At 46.5% G+C, this 19,404-nt stretch overlaps 3 protein-coding genes across 4 annotated transcripts in view; 2 read left to right on the plus strand and 1 right to left on the minus strand.

Moving 5' to 3' along the window:
- The window catches only part of LOC9643036 (pentatricopeptide repeat-containing protein At4g02750), an 18,092-nt gene extending 5,925 nt beyond the window's left edge, over positions 1–12,167 (plus strand). The window contains exon 3 of the mRNA XM_024679020.1: positions 10,493–12,167. Coding sequence (XP_024534788.1) covers positions 10,493–12,167 — 1,675 coding nt within the window. The remainder of the gene's footprint in view (positions 1–10,492) is intronic.
- Positions 11,699–14,350, plus strand: LOC9643037 (ubiquitin carboxyl-terminal hydrolase 22). 2 transcript variants are annotated; one of them, XM_024678749.1, is made up of 3 exons: positions 11,699–13,152; positions 13,231–13,344; positions 13,411–14,350. In XM_024678749.1, the coding sequence occupies exons 1-3, from the start codon at positions 12,203–12,205 to the stop codon at positions 14,213–14,215; spliced, it is 1,869 nt and encodes a 622-aa protein (XP_024534517.1). In that variant the 5' UTR covers positions 11,699–12,202; the 3' UTR covers positions 14,216–14,350. The 2 variants fall into 2 exon arrangements, with proteins under 2 accessions (XP_024534517.1, XP_024534516.1); XM_024678748.1 differs by having other exon boundaries at positions 11,699–13,344.
- LOC9643038 (protein argonaute PNH1) lies at positions 14,247–18,971 on the minus strand. The gene is made up of 23 exons (XM_024678747.1): positions 18,780–18,971; positions 18,020–18,718; positions 17,754–17,959; positions 17,544–17,693; positions 17,354–17,487; positions 17,193–17,299; positions 17,037–17,143; positions 16,850–16,988; positions 16,678–16,794; positions 16,521–16,628; positions 16,401–16,472; positions 16,229–16,351; positions 16,017–16,176; positions 15,840–15,961; positions 15,647–15,784; positions 15,454–15,599; positions 15,341–15,403; positions 15,224–15,287; positions 15,033–15,168; positions 14,907–14,980; positions 14,754–14,848; positions 14,654–14,685; positions 14,247–14,577 (listed from the first exon to the last, which is right to left on the minus strand). The coding sequence occupies exons 2-23, from the start codon at positions 18,710–18,712 to the stop codon at positions 14,369–14,371; spliced, it is 3,195 nt and encodes a 1,064-aa protein (XP_024534515.1). The 5' UTR covers positions 18,713–18,718; positions 18,780–18,971; the 3' UTR covers positions 14,247–14,368.
- Between the last annotated feature and the right edge of the window lie 433 nt (positions 18,972–19,404).

Genomic DNA, 19,404 nt, shown 5'->3' on the forward strand with positions numbered 1-19,404 from the left:
GGAAGAGGACACAAGTCCTTGAAATGGTAGCCAGTGCTACCTCTAATAAATGCTGGAATAACCCAAGGAGTTGGGGGTGTACTTAGAGGATGAGTTGGTATTCTCATCACATGGACAAGTGGTCCTAAGGGGCAAAAGGTTGCCCCAAGAGAACAAATCAAGTGTCGGAGTAACACTTGCAAATATGGTCCTTGTGAGTAGGACCTGAATACAAGAAGTTGTATTCCAGCGAGTTGACACCTCAAAGACTAAGACCTCGCAGGTCATTGGATTAGCAAAGTCTAAAATGCTAGATGACTCAAGTGGAGTTGGGGAATGGTCCTAAGGGATTGGTCGAAGCATTTGGACGGAGGTGTATGATGCCCCATGAGGTATGGGGAGGATCATAAGATCCAAGTATGAGAACAATGAGTATCTCATTGATGGCAGAATGTGCCACATTAAAGTCGTGGGAAAGATGTTCCCAGAAGAGAGCAACTTTGGCCCAGAGTCGGGTGCAAACACTATAGTGCGGTGCTAATGGATAGTTAGCATGAGGAACAACTATATTAGTCTTGGCAAAGACCTAAACACTAATAAGTAGTGTTATAAGAATAGGCTCATGGAGCCGATGGTGTGGAGACACCGAAGGTGCCAAGGCGGGTTGCCTTGAGGTCAAGTTGGCGGGTTCATGAAAACCCTGTCCAAAGGAATCCCAATGGAAATGGGAATGGCATGGCCTAAGCTGGAAGGCATGCGGTTAGAGTGGGGTGACCCAGATAATGATGGAGGTGTGGAAGCACCGAGCAATGAGTTGTAGTACTTGACAAATATGGGGCAACTAAGCAAGAGGTGCAAGATAATTGGTTAAATGGGTAGAAAGTAGCTACCCAAGACTTCTTAATGGCATAAAGAAGTTAGATATACCCTTACGGGGGATAAATTGCTTATGTTGCAATATAGTAAATCAATGTCGTAAACGGGAATGCTCATTGTCAAGAGGCCATCATTGGGACACCCAAACACTCTAGAACACCAGGAGGTGGTGTTTCGTGTCGCAAGGGCCATAAATAGGGCCCAAGGGACTAAGTCCCTAGCGAATGATGGATAGTAGGTGCTATCCAAATGTCCAAGGTTGTGGAGACAGGAGAAGACTGTCTACCCGAATTGGACAAATCCAAAAAATGGAATTTTGGCAAGGCTAGTGATGGGCATGTAAAGGCCTATAAGCAGCAACGTTAATCCCGATATATGGGATTATAAGGTGAGCATGCCCAAGATTGAGGAACCACTCCCTATGCTATTGGGTAGGTTCATCCCTAAAAATACTTGCTAAGGCATAGTAAAATGTGCAAAGCTATCCTCCTAGTCTGGAGGAGAATAACTAAAGGAAACATATGGGGCCAAAAGGCAAGTAATATTGGGATGGAACTGAACCATAGAAATCAAAGGGCATATCCAACAGTGGTTATGAAAGTTGGGAGTGGAGAATCAAGAGGGTGCTCGAGGATGTTGTTGCTAGCAACCGTGATGCCATGGAGAGTCTAAAATATGGAATTGTCCATGTTAGACTATATGGCAACTATAAAGCTTGCGAAAAGGGAGGCCTTAGCAAACTGAGGGACAGAGTTCCTTCAAGGTTCCCAAAGATGATTCTAGGTAGCGTAGTACCTAGAAAGGCCAAGTGTAAATGGTTCATGGAACACGCGAAATCAGAGTGGCGCAGTAGAAGCGTGGTCTTGAAGCTTGCCATGAGGCAAGGTTATCAAGGTTAGGGAAGTAGTTCCCGAGTGTTCAAAGAGAGGGCTTTGAATGAAAGTCGATGGTCAAGGACTTTCACGCTTATGCAGGAACCATGTTACAGTGGTCGGAGGACTTGCCAAGTGAGATTGGCACGTCGGGGGAACAAAAACCCTAGTTGAAGGTGATAACTTCAAAAAGGGTGGGCCATGGGGCCGAGCATGGAGGAGTCCATGCATGATCACAGACATGTCAAGTGAGAGGACTTGGCAGTGTGGAGGAACTAGGTTCCTAAGCTGTGATCTGTAGCGCGCTTTAAATATAAGTTGGTGCACCGGCGTGGGGAGTCACGCCAGGCATCTTATGTGATGCCGTCCGTAGATGCATATACGGAGGTTGGGTTCGAGTCCCGACCCTCTAGTGCTTGGGTTCGAGTCCCAAATCACTAAGGCGTGGTGATGGTTTGGAATATGAGGACACTCATATTTCGGTGGTCATGGACTCTCAGTGGGGAGACTGGTTTGGGCACACCGCCAAGCGAGGGATGCCTCGGAGTCGTGATGCACGGTTAGACTGCTTAGTGTGAAAGCTCAGCATATCTAACTTGAACGCTTTGGTGCAAGTGGCACCAAGGTCATGGTGAGTGAGATGGGGACACCTAATCTTAGTTGCTATGAACCCTTGGCCGTAAGGGCTAGCTTGGGTGCACCGCCAAGTGTGGGGGATGCCCCCGGGGTTATAGTCAACAACTTGGAGGTCTAGAAGACCAAGTACCTCTTGGCAACTCTGTTAAGGTGCCAAGGTGAGATCACTAGGTGATCTTATGGCCAGATAAGGACAAGGTCCTTGGTTGGCTAAGGAATGAAGTTCCTGGTTCAAAATGTTGAAATTGAACTGTTTAAGGTGGTGTGGCTTGGTCGTGATGACCAAGTGGGAAGAGCACCTAAGGGAAATAAACTATGTCCGTGCAATGGCATAGTGAGTCCGAGGAAAGTAGTCTCTATAAAAGACCCATGGGAGGGTCACGAAGTTGGGCCGTGGATAGAGCCCATAGCAGAAGATGCTAAAGAGACGTACTAGGGGTGAACATCCTCCGGACTTGGCAAAGAAGAGTCTTTGCTATGGAACCGAAACAATACCTCAAGGAGGGAGGTAGAGATTCGATGTTGCTTGGTGCAACAATCAACGGATAGGAGCAAAAGATGAGTGGCCAAGATAGGGCCGTGGAATCCCTTGGAAGGAATCCAAGTGACAAAGTTAGGCGAGGAACACTAATGTGTTGGACGCTAACAAGTTGCGGGAAAGGAAGTGTGTTTCCAAGGAGGGATTCCAAAATGCTTCGATTTGGCGAAAGTGGAAGCTCCAAGGGAGGGAGCGGTAAGGTAGCCAAATGATAGGGCCATGGACAGCCCTAGCACAAAGTATGATAAATGGAATTTAGTGCCCAAGGTGGCACGAAATAGAAGAGAGGATGATAGTGCCCTCAAGTAATGAACTTCCCAGGATGGGGAAGTGGGGTTGCACAATCTGTGCAATGCAAGGTGTTGGAGACACCTAGGAAATTAACTTCCAAAAAGTCAAAAGAGTAAAAGTTCCAAGGTGCAAACGTTCAATAGATAGAAATTGAGACTACTCGAGAAGGAGTAGTGGGATTGACTTAGAGAAGGGCCTCTAAGAGGTTTAGCGGGAACTAAACTAATAAAAGGAGAGAACCATTACATGTGGTCCAATCAGTCTCTAAGTTGGAGAGACTACGCTCCTTAAAGGATGGACAAGGCATGGTGAGCCTTTGGTGTCAAACCATAGATAAAGATTGGCTAGGTGCCAAGGATGGAAATGGTAACACGTGTGGGTGTTACTTTATGAAAGGGTTACCGTTCGATGAGGACATCGAACTTCGTCTATGGGTGGTGGAGTTGTGAGACACAAAATCCCTAGGCCCCAAAGTGGAGCCGGAAGGGTGCCACGTGGTAGTGGCCGAAGTGAAAGCCAAACGAGTGTAACACGTTTGGGCCAAAAACTCTGACTTGAAAGGTCGAGAGCGAGAGTGGAACTCCTAACGAAGTGCTCAAGGAATGAGCACAAGGCGAGCAATAAGCGAGGCTCCAAAAAGGGACCCAAAAGGACCAACACATGACACGGGGAAGTGTTCGAGATGGACCCGAGATGGACCTGAGTGGAGTCCGAACTGGAGTCCGAGAAGGACCCGAGATGGAGTCCGAGGTGGAGTCCGAGTTGGAGTCCGAAGTGGAGTCCGAGTTGGAGTCCGAAGTGGAGTCCGAGATGGACCCGAGATGGACCCGAGATGGACCCGAGTTGGAGTCCGAGATGGAGTCCGAGATGGAGTCCGAGATGGACCCGAGATGGATCCGAGATGGAGTCCGAGATGGACCCGAGATGGATCCGAGATGGAGTCTGAGATGGAGTCCGAGATGGAGTCCGAGATGGAGTCCGAGATGGACCCAAGATGGAGTCCGACCGAGACCGAGACCGAGATCGGGACCGAGACCAAGACCAAGGCCGAGCCCGAGACCGAGCCCGAGCCCGAGACTGAGACCGAGACCGAGCCCGAGCCCGAGCCCGAGTCCGAGTCCGAGTCCGAGTCCGAGTCCGAGTCCGAGTCCGAGTCCGAGTCCGAGTTCGAGTTCGAGTCTGAGAGGGTGAAAGCCCAAAGCGTTCGTCTCCCAGACCTTGGGGGGTTTGGTGAGCTCCAAAAGTATAGTAGGGGGAGGACTGCAGTGGAGCCAGTTTGGCCAGGAAAGGCCAGTTTGGCCCAGGAAGGCCGGACCCAGTGTTGGGTGATGAGCTGCCCACTGTGAAGTCCAAGACTAGAGTGAACACAGACCGACAAGTGGGGTAGCTTGGTGAAGTGTTCAAGAGTTGGCTCTAGTTCCCCCGGGAGATCGACTGGCCGATGCTCCCAGTCCAAGTGTGGGTGGCACTACCTACTTAGATACCTGGCGTGGCTCAACGGAACCTCGCTCTAAGCCCATGGCTAGAGCACCTAAAGACGAAAGGCGGGGAGAGTACCCATGAGGCTTGCGTAAAGCCACGGTGTTCCAAAATGGTGTCCCAAAGTCCCAGACTGTGGAATGGAAGAGGGGTAGCCCTCTGGTGTGGTGACCAAGGACACAGTCATACAGTGAGGAAGTCCTAGAGGATAGTGGGACTTAGTGGTCGGGCCGGTGGGCCTTGATCCAGTGGCAGTGTTGGCGAACACAGCCAAGGACAGAAAGGGACTTGGTGGGGACCGGAACAGAGATATTGGGGCAGGTTATTCCCCATGTCTGTAGGCATCCTAAGGATGCTAAGGAGTGGATCGGGGATGATCCCTCATGGACGGATGGCCCAGTCTTTGAGAGACGGGACTGTGGTGCAGGTGGTGTTGGACCACCGATGTGACCAAAGTGATTGGGCATGGCCTAGCGTAACGGGCTGGTATGTTGGTGGTGCCTTGGGGTGTCGGTCATCGGACCGGACACGTGGAGCACTTGGACCAAGTGCAAAGGTTGAGTGGCATGGATGCCATTCTCAGGGCTAGCAAGCCCCAAGCCCTGAGAGGGACTTATAGAGGTTGTGAATGAGACTCCTCCAAGTGGTCGGAGGTGCGGTTAAGTGACTAAAGTAGAATGGAAAATTTAGTCGCTTACATCACCCTATCCTAAAAATTAGTCTCTGGGACAATCACGAAAATTTACTAAACATGTATTAGTAGCTCATCATAGGATCACATTGAACATATTACCGACACAAATTCCTGGGGATGAGAAACAAGACTATTTCTATCTTTGCCATGTGCTTCCTGCTTGTCTCTCCAAACTAGAGACAATAGCCCAGTACACATCCATTCTATTTAATTAGAATAGCTATAATGGGAAATATAGCTCGGCAATCGTGGAATGGACGTGCCTCTCTGCGTGCCCGGATTAACTTAGTTCCAGCACTAGACAAATCAAAAGAAGATCATCTGAATTTCCACATTCCTGATGCATCACCAGCGACAGTCCTTCCATTGATTTTCTCTAGTTGTTCTTGATGAGTTGGGAAATCCAGGAGCCCAAGTAAAGTCCAGAAGAAATCCACCTAGAGAAGAGCTCTAAAAGGTGAGGCAAAAACACCATCATATTCAGGACAATTTCCACATTCTATAGATTAGCATCTAGACACTTTTTTATAAATAGTTAATGGGAATCTTGCTCCAATTTTTGTTGCAGCCACCGGTACATGATTGCTGCGCACACTAAGAGGTAAATTTCGATGACCAACCGACAAACTATCACATTGTACTTCACTGCAAAGGAAAATAAAATAAAATAAGAGACACTTAAGTCATCAATGGTTTGAAAAGTTGTCAATTTCTACACTTTTCATAAATAGCTAATGGGAAACACATTCAGAGCAAAGTCATCTATTTTAAGCTTTCACCCTGTCCTAGAAGTTGGTCTCTGGGACAATCATGAAAATTTACTAAACATGTATTAATAGCTCATCATAGGATCACATCGAACATATTATCGACGTAGATTCCTAGAGATAAGAAACAAGACTATTTCTATCTTTGCCATGTGCTTCTTGCCTATCTCTCCAAACTAGAGACAATAGCTTAGTACTTGTCCATTCTATTTAATTAGAATAGCTAATGGGAAACACAGCCTGGCAATCGTGGAATGGATGTGCCTCCCTGCGTGCCCGGATTAACTTAGTTCCAACATTCTACCACGTGGCACCCTTTCGGCTCCCCTTTGAGGCCTAGGGATTTTGTGTCTCACAGTTGTGTAGTGAACTTCTTCCGATAGTGCCCCCATTCAATTTTGCAATCTAGTGCCAGATTGCAAGTGTTGGTGATTGCAAAATTGAATGTGGGAACAACACTATCATGTTCAGGACAATTTCCACATTCTATAGATTAGAAAATCTAGACACTTTTCATAAATAGCTAATGAGAAACACTAGAGCAAAGTCATTTAGTTGGAGATCCTATCAAATGGCTGCTGTAATGGCTGGAGTGGCTCAAAATTGAATGTGGGAACAACAAATTCCACAATTAGAGAATGGGACTAAATAGAACTAACACATTTGGGAATGATAGTGAGAGTGTCTTGGTGTATCAAATATTAAGGTACCAAGCTTAATATCACAGTGGTTTTTGTCACTGATCTAGATGACATTTGTTTTTTGTTTTTGTGTGTACGGAGTCACCCCCCGAAGCCCCAGCCAGTGTAAGACACAACAAGGTTTGAACTCCTTACCGGGCTAAATATGCTTCGCTAATAACACTTAGAAATTCTATCCTTATGCTTATTTGATTTAAGTACACTCAAAATGCCTAATTAACTCCATTAGCATAAGAAGGACTAATAAAGGGTCTAGCAATATTGATCTCTTGCTATTATGGCAGTAAGAGAATAATATTCAAAAGGGCTCACTAGCAAAATTTTCAATACATGCAGTCGTATTCATAATAATTCACTATATACTCCAAAGGTGGACGATAATAAATTGTAGTGTTGTTATTGTCCCATTTGTGGCCCAAGTGTTTAATAGAATCCACTTCAACTAGTGGAAAAATGCTCATCAAATACTGATCTTAAAATTTAACATTAGTAGCTTGTGACAACTATAAAGGTAAATTTAACTTTGTTAGCAATATTAAATCATTACCATATAAGAGTTTATATATTGAAGCACTATTAAAACTCTATACCTCCATGACATACGCATACTAAAGAGATGGCAAATAACCATCTCAGTCCAAATGTTGAAAATTCACATACATTATGAAAATCCTTTTGAAGGTTTGAACAAGCCAGATCAAATTTAATGATCCTATAGAGTCAAGTAGTTGGAGCACCGACTTCCACCCACCAATTCAAATAATCAAAACACTTATTGAGTCAAGTAGTTAGAGCATCAACTACCCACCAAGTCAAGTAGTCAAAAGCAATTAAAAGCAATAATAACATACTCAAAACTTGAGTCAATAATGATGTTTTTAACAAAGATTTATATAGTTTATTACTCTTATATAGTTGTTTACAGATATTCTATATACCCCTCTATAATAAAAGAGTCATGGTAAGTATAGAGAAAATATAGAATAAAGATCGAAGATATTATTAGTTGCAAATGGTCATTAAAATCATTTTCCACAAAGTAAAGAAGATCATCCTTAAGGTAATATTAAGAATGTAAATGTCAAAATGACAAATCATCAATAAATGATATAGGGTTTTTAAACCTATCATGAAGCTCACAAACCTTATTAAAAGAAGGTAAACCTAGCATCACATTTTGTAAATACCAAATATTAAGCACAACAACTACTATAGTATGGAATCCTCATCAAGAAAATCCATTAATGTTGGAATAATAAACTCATAAGAAACATAAAAGGAAAGTAAAAATGGGAGAAAAGGGAGAAAAACTTGGGAAAGGGCATCAACTACAGAATTCCCTGGGAAATGAATAACTTTAAACTTATATATTTAAAGCTTTTGATCTATCGAGCAATACGATCAATTAAATTTTTCTCCTTCAATAGTAAAGTGACTACAATATGATCACCAATGTCTAAGAACTATCATAAAGCTTCTTAAAACCCCAAATTATAATTAAACATTTCTTCTCTATTATGGAGTAGCTTATTTTTGCCAGTTGTAACATATGGTTGGTGTATGTGATAAGATGATGTTGACCAAGCACTTATCACAAGATAAAGTTCACATACTTTAGGACTCCAAGAGTTTTAAGTAACATCTTTATTTAATATGATATTTACTCATAAAATTTGATCTCCATTAGTGAATAATACTGAACAAGAACCTTGATTAAACAAGCATCCCCTGTTAGACTAAGATGATGCATAGTACTCCTGGCTCTAGACAATATATCAAAGTTGAAGATATCAACATACTTCTTAAACCAATCAACTGTCATAGCAAAAAGAATGTCTAAGGGATTTTGTAGTGTATATGGTTATGGGATGAAATTTAGATATACTGTCACTATGTGAATCTTTCGAACCTTGGAAGATAAATAGGGATAAAATAGCCACTAAATGCTTTATTATTAAGCAATTGCCCTACAATTGGCTGAAGAAGAGAGAGATAAAATATGCTATATGTGGTATCAAAGTAAATAACATAAGTTTAATTTTCATTGACCCCTAAAAATTGTACTTATATGTATTAGGCATGTCATTTATCTTGTAGGGCATCTACAGATCTAAAAGCTTGATTTGACATATTGGAACTTGAAATCACCTATATATATAACTAAGTCCACCTCATCCCATATATACGCATGTATACATTTGTTATTTGAAATTGTATCAACTAATATAGAAAGGATAACAGTGGACTTTTTGTTATAAAACTGAGTTTAAAAAGTAAACACTTGATGAACTCAACCAACACAAAAACGATAATAGTGGACCTCTTATTATAAAACCAAATCTAAAAAGTAAACACTAGATGAACTCCCTTAATGGTATTCCAGAAACAAGCATGGAGGGGTCAGTGATAATTTCAATGTCAAGACCAAGGATGACATCAATTATAAGTGGGAGAGATGATATTTTATAATGTTGTGTTAATGAAAGAGCCTTATGAAAAGAGTGGCTGGGGCAAGTGTATGTACACAAGACCTTAACAAAGTGTTGGCTATAATATGCTTAATTTGATTTGCTTTGACATATTTGGCTTAACACAAAGCAAAAGTTTCCAAAAAATGAATATTAAATTGCATAATTGACTCAAGCAACCCAAGACAAAAATGGTTGTTAGAAGGCATCATTATCGTCAACATATCTAAATATGCACTTAAAGACGTTTAAGAGAAGGCTCCAATTCACATGAGAGGCTACACAAAAACCATTGTACCACTCTTAGAAATATATAAAGAAGTTATATAAATATTGAGCATCATCCCAAAAATGATATGTGGCAATCATTATAAAGTAATTGAACCAATAATACATATCATCTTTAGGATTCCTATAAAATAAATCCAGAATTGATAACAAGAGCAAGAGGAGCTATATAAATGCTATCATTAATTGAGTCTATTTGGTTATAGCATTAAGCAATTGCACCAATTGTTGCTCCAAAATCAAAAGATGAATATATTAATTTGCTATAAATATGAATAAAAAAAAAGTAAAAGAGAAAGAAATGAAAAAGTTATAGAAATAAGAGAAATTTGACCAACAAAATCTAAATAAAAAGTATAAATCAAAATACTTGCTAGATAATCAAAAGTGCTCTTTATCTCCACCAATGTGAATACATAGAATATAGAAATAGAATACAAAATTTATATATTCAATTAAACCAAAAACTTTAATTTATATACATAAGTGAGTGAATGGTCTTGGACTAAAATTAATCTGATACCTATCAAAATCCCACTTGGGATAGAGACTTTTTCCCATAATACTAAAATACAATAAAATTTATATATAAAATATGTTTTCCCTATAAATATAACTGGAGTTTAAAAGCTTTTTTATTAAATTTAAAACGAGATAAAAAAAGACAGAAACGTATAGTTGCCATTGTTCTAGGACGACTTACTCTAGCGAGAGCGGATATCCTTGGAGATAATCTTGAGATCGAGCCATGGATCCAGTCAAAAAGAGTGAGTGAGGAGAAACTTGCCTGATCTGATCCGAGGCTGTTATGTAGATCTTCTCCTCAAAGCAGCACGCAATCTTGAGCATCTAGTTTCTGCCATCTAGCAGACTTTCTGGCATATGCTTCTGGAGCGTGTACAGAGAAGGCCATGAGAATCAAATGCATTGCACTTCAGCATCGAATGCACTGCTTACCTGGCACACACAGAGGGGTAATATTGTGCAAGCATGGAACTGTTTCTCGGCAATTAAAGATCGAAATGTCATCACGTGGACATCTTTGTTATCCGCAAATGCCAAAACAGGGCATCTTGAGCTTGCAAAGCGTACTTTTGACAAGATGAGCCAGCAAAGTGTCGATACATGGAACGCAATGCTCAGTACATTTTGCAGGGGCGGGATGACGCAAGAGATGGTGCGAACATTCCTTGAGATGCCGGAGAGGAACATCATTTCCCACACGACCATGATCTTGGGATATGCCCGAAACAGGCATCTGGGCGCTGGAATGGCCGTGTTTGAGGCTATGCCGAGTTGGAATGTGGTCTCTTTCACCGCGGCATTTCAGGCATTCGCAGAGAACTCTCGAGGCGAAGAGGCAAAGACGATCTTTGACACTATGCCGGAGCGAAGCGTCGTCGCGTGGAACGCATTAGCATCGATGTATGCCGGGAAAGGGCAAATGGAGTGTTCGTGCGCGGTACTAGATCGCATTCCCCAGCTAGGAGCAGTGTGCTCCACAGCAGTGGCTGTGGCACTTGCGGCTTGCGGTGAAATTGAAAAGACCAAACAATTATTCTGCTTGATGCTGGAGAGGACGATGGTCTCCGTGACGGCAATGATCCAAGCATATGCCCAGAACGGGCATATGCAAGAAGCGCGGGTGCTGTTTGAGTTGATGCCCGAGCGGGATATAATTTCTTGGAATGCGATGACAAAACTTTTTGCGGATCAAGGTCTGCTGGTAGAAGCGAAGGTCGCATATGATAGCATGCCTGAGAGGGACGTGCTTTCGTGGAACGCACTCTTAGCGGCATTTGCCGAAACTGGGCATTCGTCCGAAGCTTGCAAGACGTTCGAGCTCATGCCAAAGCACGACGCAATCTCTTGCAGCTACATGGTAATCACTTACGGGGAAACTGGGAGAATCGGCGACGCACAGCAGCTTTTCAATATTATGCCCGCACGAACACTCTTGTCGTGGAGAGCAATGATTGTAAACTTTGCCCAGAGCGGGCATCTGGCACAAGCCCAGCAAATGCTCGACCTCATGCCAGTGGTCGAGCTTCTTTCCTGCAGCGCTGTTTTAGCAGCGTATGCCCACCTCGGGCATCTCAAAAGAGCCAAAGCCGTGTTTACAAAAATGATAGACCACGACGTCGCCTCATGGAATGCTTTCCTTTCAGCAAATGCCCGCTCGGGGCATATTTCCTGCGCGGCAGAACTCTTTTCCACAATGAGTCTCGAGGGCTTCCTCGCGAATCCAATCACCTTTGTGGGTATTTTGCTCGGATTCGGGCACGCGGGGATGCTAGACACCGCACTGAGACACTTCCATTCCATGTCCCCCGACTTTGCCATCACTGCATCCAAGGACCACTTCTGCTGCATGGCCGACGCCCTCTGCCGCGCGGGCAGGCTGGCCGACGCCGAGGAGCTCGTCCAAAGCATGCCCTTTGCGCCGGACGAGATTGCGTGGGCGAGCCTGCTGGGCGCGTGTAGGAGCTACGGCGACGTGGAGCGTGGCAATCGCGCGGCCGGGAGGCTGCTGGAGATTGGAGACAAGTCGTGCTTCTTGCAATACCAGTCCTTCTAAGTTTACTTTTAGGGCTCCTCGCGAGAACTTTCTCGATGGTGACTAAATCGTCGTCGCCATGCTATCGCCCCTGCGAGCACCTGGTGGACTACAAATCCAAGCACAGCACCCGGGGCTTCCGCGCGCTCCAGCGATGCATCGTCGTCCTCCCACCGGGCCGGCCCAGCGTGCGCACTTTGAGCTGCGACGAGGATCCAGTCCCCAGGTGCGCGTCCTGTGCCAAGTCCCACGGCCGCCTCTACGCTTGCCTCATCTGTTCCACCATCAGCTGCTACTCTTCCAGCTCCAGCCACGCTCGATCTCACGCGCTGGAGCTCCCGGGCCACGAGCTCGCCATCGATCTTGACCGCGCCGAGCTCTTTTGCTGCATTTGCAACGATCAAGTCTACGACGCCGACTTCGACTGGGTCGTCGTGTGCGCTCAGTCTGGAAAGAAGCACAGCGTCGTAAGTAGCGGGAGTGGAAACGCTGGCGGTGGTGGTGATGGTTGCGGCGGAGATAGTGGAAATGGTGCCAGCCTTCTGGCAAAGCATACCTCTTTCTCGAACGGGAGGACGAGTGGAAACGCTGGCGGTGGTGGCGGAGATAGAATCGATGGTGGAAAAAGTGCTAGTTCTCTGGCAAAGTGTACCTCTTTCTCCAACGGGAGGACGGCTCCTCCTCTCAATGTGTATAGCCGGAAGAGGAACCGAGGGGCCGAGTACAAGCCGTGGGAGCCGAGCTCCAAGGACCCGCTTGTGCTCGAGCGCGGCGCCGCTCCTCTCGGACTCCGGGGCCTCACCAACATGGGCAGCACTTGCTTCATGAACTCGGTGCTCCAGGCGCTGCTCCACACGCCGCCTCTCCGGAGCTACTTTCTCGGTCACTGCCACAACAAGGCTGCCTGCCAGAGCAAAGTCTGCCTTGGATGCGACATGGACGACATGTTCGCGGCAGCTTTCTCCGGGGACCGGACGCCATACAGCCCTGCACAGTTCCTCTACAGGCGAGTGAAAGAGCTCTTTTCTTCTTTTTCTTTCCCCTCTCATGAAAAGTACCTCTTTCTTTTTTCTTTCTTGAACAGCTGGTGGCAACACGCTGCAAATCTGGCAGGCTACGAGCAGCAGGACGCGCACGATTTCTTTATCTCGGCAGTGGAAGGCATCCACGCCAACTCGCAGCAGCCTGAACTTCGCAAGTAAGCAAAGCTTTGCCATAAACAAAGATAGAAACTCACTCACCTTTGATTGATTCTTACGCACAGGGGGAACGACGCCGAGTGCCGCTGCATTGTCCATCGGGTCTTCTCCGGCTTGCTGCGATCGGACGTAACTTGCACGGCATGCGGCTTCACGTCTACCAAGAACGATCCCTGCGTGGACATTTCTCTGGATCTGGAGTCGACGGCGCTGGAGAAGCAGATATACGCGAGCTCGTCCACGCTGCTGGGCTGCCTGGACCGCTTTACCAGGCCGGAGAGGCTGGGCAGCAACGAGAGGTTCTTCTGCGAGTCGTGTCAGTCTAGACAGGAGGCCGTGAAACAAATGTCAGTGAGAAAGCTACCGGTGGTGCTGTGCTTCCACGTCAAGAGATTCGAGCACTCGGCCAAGAACTACCGCAAGGTGGACACATACGTGCAGTTCCCACTGTCGCTGAACATGGCTTGCTACCTCTCCTCGTCGATAGCGAGGCTCAGGCACGGCAACAGGCTCATTTTTGTAGAAGGAAAAGGAGAGCTTGGCGGTGACAACGATAGCGGTAGCACGAGTCCCTCGTCCGAGTTTGAGCTTTTTGCAGTAGTCAGCCACTCTGGCAAGCTCGACGGTGGCCACTACGTCGCCTATCTCCGCCTGGGGGGCGAGTGGTACAAGTGCGACGACGCCTGGATAACAAGAGTTGGCGAAAGCGTGGTGAGAGCAACGCAAGCTTACATGCTCTACTACGTCCAGAGATCGTTGTCGGACGAGTCGAGCACCACCATTCCGGAACGCTTTAATCAGCACCAAACCTTAGTACTAGACGAGAAGATAGGATACACTTCTCTCCTGGCGGACGCTGTCCAGGCTTAGAGCAGTCACTCAAGAGATTCAAAACCGATGATTGTTGAGAATTAAACATCTGCATTGCAAAACAAAATCACACACGTCCCTATCGAGGACGAAGGTAGTAGCACTAAAGGAAAAATATGAAAAAAGAAAAACAAAGCGACCTCGACAATGATATCAGCAGTAGAACATAACGCTTTTCACGTTATCCTTGACAGGCGGCAGTGGCCGGACACCAGTGCGTCCGCTGCGTGATCCCGAGCTGCCAGTCGTGGTACTCTTCCCAGGTCCGGCTCCACTAGTCAGAGATCCGCTGTCCGATGTCTCTGGCTCCATATAAAACCTTGCTCTGAATGCAGCCAAGTGGGCGTAGTATGCTGGAGGCACTGGAACACAAGAATAAAAAAGGAGAGAAAACAAAGTCTTAGCATCCAAGCAATAGGAAAGACAGTTCTTACTCACCTATTGACACAGATCTCGTGCAGCGCGCGTATCTGCAAAACAGTACACATCCAAAAAGAGTTTGAAGTGAGCCTCAAGACAAGACTGTCCTTGCACTTACGTGTAGCATAGGTTGTTCGTTAATGACTGCAAACCATCAGCCGTGAAAGTGTTTTCATCCCAAAGCACATGATAATGTGCCGGCCGACTAGTTCCCTGCAGGGTCGCAGTCACAACCATCAGCCTCAATCAGGTTGACGCTGTGCCTTCGTACCTGTATTCCAGCGTGACTGCAGAGGTAGAAATCAAATTCCGTGGGATGACAGATCTTCGTATCCACCACAGTACCTAGCAAAAGCGTTTTAGTTGTCAAGCACATTGAACAAACTTTGCTACAAACCTGGAAGGATATTGCCGCTCTTGTCTCTTGACTCCCTATCGTTGTGATTGTTTGCAAACAACCGTGTGTGATGTCGCTTTTGGACCACTACGAAAGTCACCGGAGGTTGATAGTTTCCTTCCAAAGATGCACACGCCTAGAGTAGAAACATATTAGTTATAACTGCAACGGAGAGAAGACGTGAATTTTACCTTTCTGATAGAATCAAGCTCATGTAATAGAACCTGATAAAACTGGCCTTCGCTCACTCCATCTCTGTGGCAATGAAAATTCGATGTAAATAATGTCGTTCAAATGCGGTTACTTGCCTATAAAAAATGATCCTCAGCGGCTTTCTTCCCGTCGCTTTGTGGAAGGCTAGCAACAGCTCCCTGTACACCTCATTTTTAAGAAGTCCTTATACGCAAAATAAACTTCGTACCTGATCATTCCACCGTGCATTATAGTTTTGCTTTGTGGATCTGTCCAGGTCTTGTAGAGATCTTGTATCAGTTCTTGACGATGTGCTTGAGCACAAACTAATCCCGCATACTTCGTCACCTCGGGCCAATCTTGCGATGCAACAACCTATAACAGCAATTGAGTTTCACGGCTGCAGCGGAAGAGCAGCATACCGCAGCTATCGATGGACTCGAATCCTCTCCAGGGTGAGGATGAGTGACATCCGCACCAAATATGATCGTCGGAATGTCACTGACAAGCGGTATTCTCCTCGAAAGCGCATCTACAAGAACTGTGTTTCTCCCACCAACCTGCAACACTCGAAACGTTTCACTCTTCAAAACCTCACGCGTTCACAAAGCATACCTTGACGTTGATTTTCAGAGCAACGTTAGCCAGATATTGCTTGGTCATTTTATAGACGTGCTTAGTTAAGCAACACTGCGATATCAGCCCAAGATCCGTTTCACATATTCTCTTCAGATCCCCTGCAGAAAAAGCTCGGGCTGTTCACAAACGATTGTACGAACTTCAACCACCCACCATACAAAGCACCATTGCTATCCGGTAAGATTGCAATGAGTAATTCCAACTCTTTCCCTTTAGCTTTTGATTGAACTTCCCCACAAAGCATTTTCAGCGCACGCTCCACTTGATCTGGCCTTGCAGGTTGCACGGGAACAATGGGTTCCGGAGTAAACGCCTGATAAAAAAAGAAAGTTTTCAGACTGAGACTATCAGGTGATTATAAGTACCATGCCAGAAATCTGACACATGAGAGCTAACTCAGCACAGAAATCGTGTGCAATGGAATCCTGGACTCCCCGAGAGAAGTTTATGCACGCCCAATAGTTGACACTTCCTCCGTTCACCATTTTCTAAAAGAAAATGTTAGAATATAGATTTCACAGAATATGACACAAAAACCTTGTTCATCATATTCCACTGCCCAACTTGAGGAAGGCAGTCTTTCTCCCGTCCAGTATCATGATACTTCAACTGTCAGAAAACGTTTGAGCTTGAATTAACGGTCTTCGGAAGACATACCCGTGGTGCCGGTAGTATCCGGGCTTCCACCGAAGCTAGCTTATCGCTAATGCGGATGCCAAATTCTTGCGCATAAGGATCGTCGTGATAAGCGTTGTGGCGGACAGTCTGCAACAACGGCATCAAATAAAACTTCCGAACTAGAAGACGTGCATACCTGAAGAATATCGTTCTCACGGTCCTTGGGACGCTGGCATGTGACCTTCAAAAGGTTATTAATCTGCCGTTCGTTCAGTCTCTTCGAGTAGCGCTGACCTTCGACAATTTTGCAAACCTGAGACAAACCAAGGACGCGTCCATCCACTTCACACGAAAGACAAAAGAATTACCTCCATCGGTAGGTAGTTTGGTCTTTGTTGGTTACCAACGGCAAGACAAGGCAAAGATGGACTGCGTATAGTATAGCCATAGGTTTCGCGAAAATACTCGACCACTGACTTCAAAGTTCCTCTTTCGTCGACAGGAAACCTGAAAAATGCTTTAGAAACACGAAAGCTATCGTAATGTGTGTCCTACGTGAGTTCTTGCGTTGGCTGCGAGGTCAAGCCAGATATCCTGTACTTCCGCCGCATTGTACCTCGGTGGGTAACCTCAACCTTCACTCCCCGCAATGCCTTTTTGATCTGTAGAATGACAATTAGCGACACAGCATTGGAGTTACATCCATCAGACCTTAATGCGATCAGCGTCCGAGAGAGGTCTACTGAGATCCTTCCCCAAAAGCTGTCCAACAAAATCCACTACCGGCAAGGGCTCAATGAATGCAGTTGACGACATATCTGTCAAGAGATCTAGCTGAGAACAAGGACATTACAAAACAGCACACCACATACCGATGTTAAGCGATAATCCCATCTGCGTCGGCCTGATACTTTGGTAAAACCCGCGCCAACTTTCCAGGCCATCCCCGAGTGGCTGTCGCCGTCCAAGATCAGGGGAATAAAATGATCGTCCAACAGGCGAATACCTTGAAAAAATAAGTGTTAAATATATAAACCACGGTGACTGATGGGAGACCACTACCTGTGAGTGGGAAGCTCACGCAACACGATGTCGAGAACTTGGAGAGCTTCCTGGGGTGCATTGGGCTGCCTTCCGGCCAGAAACTCTCCCAGATGGTGCAAGTCCGCGCGTGCCGCGAATTTTATAACAATCTTGAAGGATCTCTCCCTCCTGTGTATAGAACCAAAGCGATTATTGTAAAACGCAAGCCAGGAGTAAAAAGGAGCTTACCTTGGCGCATTTGTTCCGTCCTCTTCGTCAGGGAGGGTCACCTGGAAATCTTTATACTGAAAAGGAAGTGGACCAGCAGTGTACAAGCTCTTCCTTCCATCATAAGCAGGAAGTCTGCGACCCAGAGCCTCCCTGTTGAGCTTCACGAGCAGCTCCATGACCGCTCTATTCACCCCTCGCGATGTAACCTCGGGAGTGATTGTGACCTGTGAAAACACAAAAACAATGAGAAACTCGAGCAAACCAACCGAGCAGCTCGAACTTACATCATATTGATGAAGATCCTTGTCAGGAAGCTCAGCAAAGAAGTGATTCGCCTTCACCACGCACTTGGAGCCCATCACACCTTTGCCTGGCCTTCGAGGGAAACCGAGAGCTTTGCTGGATACAAGAGTGCGAGGAGGCTCTTCCGGCGGCTGGACTTGCAAGCTCCCCAGCTTCTCCTCGATGAGACTCGTAGAAGGCCCAGCCAACGGCATTGTCACGCCGGTGCGGCCATACGGAGGAGCTTGAGGAGGCGCCTGGCCGTATGGTATTCCAGGAAATTGCGCTATCTGACCAAAATGAATTGGAGGAGGAACGCTGTAGTAAGGAGCCATCCCGTAAGGGACTGAGTAAGCTTGAGACTGCTGAGAAGCCACCACCGACGATGTAGAAGCCTGATGGCCGGGCTCGTGAGGAGGAAAGCCCCTTCCAGCGCGACCCCTTCCATATCTTCCACCGTTTCCATTCCCGCCGCCTTCTCGCCCTCCTCCTCGCGGGACCTGAGGCCTCGGAGGAGCTCCCATAGCAGCGCGAGGAGGCTGAGGAGGAACAATCTGCGGTCGCGGCGCGGGCGTTGGCGCGGGCGCATTTCGGAAAATCTCGGCCGCGGTCGAGGGATCGGGCCTGTCGGCCTCGTCGCCGGGCCGACTGGACGTCTCCCCAGGCGCTTTCGGCGTCTTTCTTCTGCGCGGCATTCTTACCTGCATTGACAGGAAAATCTTTCATGAATCAGAGTGGAGCAAGCACTCGATCGCAACTCACCTAGCTCTTGCTGGAAATTTCGCGCTCGCGATCGTCGCACAGCGTTGGCGCTTCGTTCGTCTACGAGACTGAAAACCCTAGCTCTCGCTCAAAGCTCCATAGCTAAAAGCTTGGATATAAAGCAAAAAATGCACGCCGCTCAAGCCTCTTCTATCGACATGTAAAAGCTCTCCGTTGTTCTTTAACAACAAGGGGCTTCCTCCTTTCACAGTGCTAAGGACACTGTCCTCCGAAAGCCGCGCGCGCACTACACTCGAGGACAGCTAGCCATAGCTTGGCGGGCTGTCCTTAAGACGGGCTTGACGTCCCTTCCACCTCCATGAAGTGCCGGGCAGCGGCCGTCGCGAAATTCTCCCTCTTCACTCTCACGTGCGGCAGGCGCACGGGATAGTGACGGGTAGTGAAGGCCATCCCCGTCATGGCCGTGAAGGAGAGAGGGGTGGGCGGGCAGACTGGGGGACTCCACGTGGCTGATACTAGGGCACAGTCAGCACCGTAACGGTCAGGCTGTAAATTTACTTTTACTTGAGTGGCATCCCGTGCTCTCGTTTCATCACAAAACCAATGTATAAGCTTTATTCCTGGGGAGCCGTGTGTTAAGTACAAGGGCTGTGGAGTCTGCCTC

The sequence above is a fragment of the Selaginella moellendorffii genome, unplaced genomic scaffold, assembly GCF_000143415.4.
Source record: "Selaginella moellendorffii unplaced genomic scaffold, v1.0 SELMOscaffold_23, whole genome shotgun sequence".
In the NCBI taxonomy this organism is placed as follows: domain Eukaryota; kingdom Viridiplantae; phylum Streptophyta; class Lycopodiopsida; order Selaginellales; family Selaginellaceae; genus Selaginella; species Selaginella moellendorffii.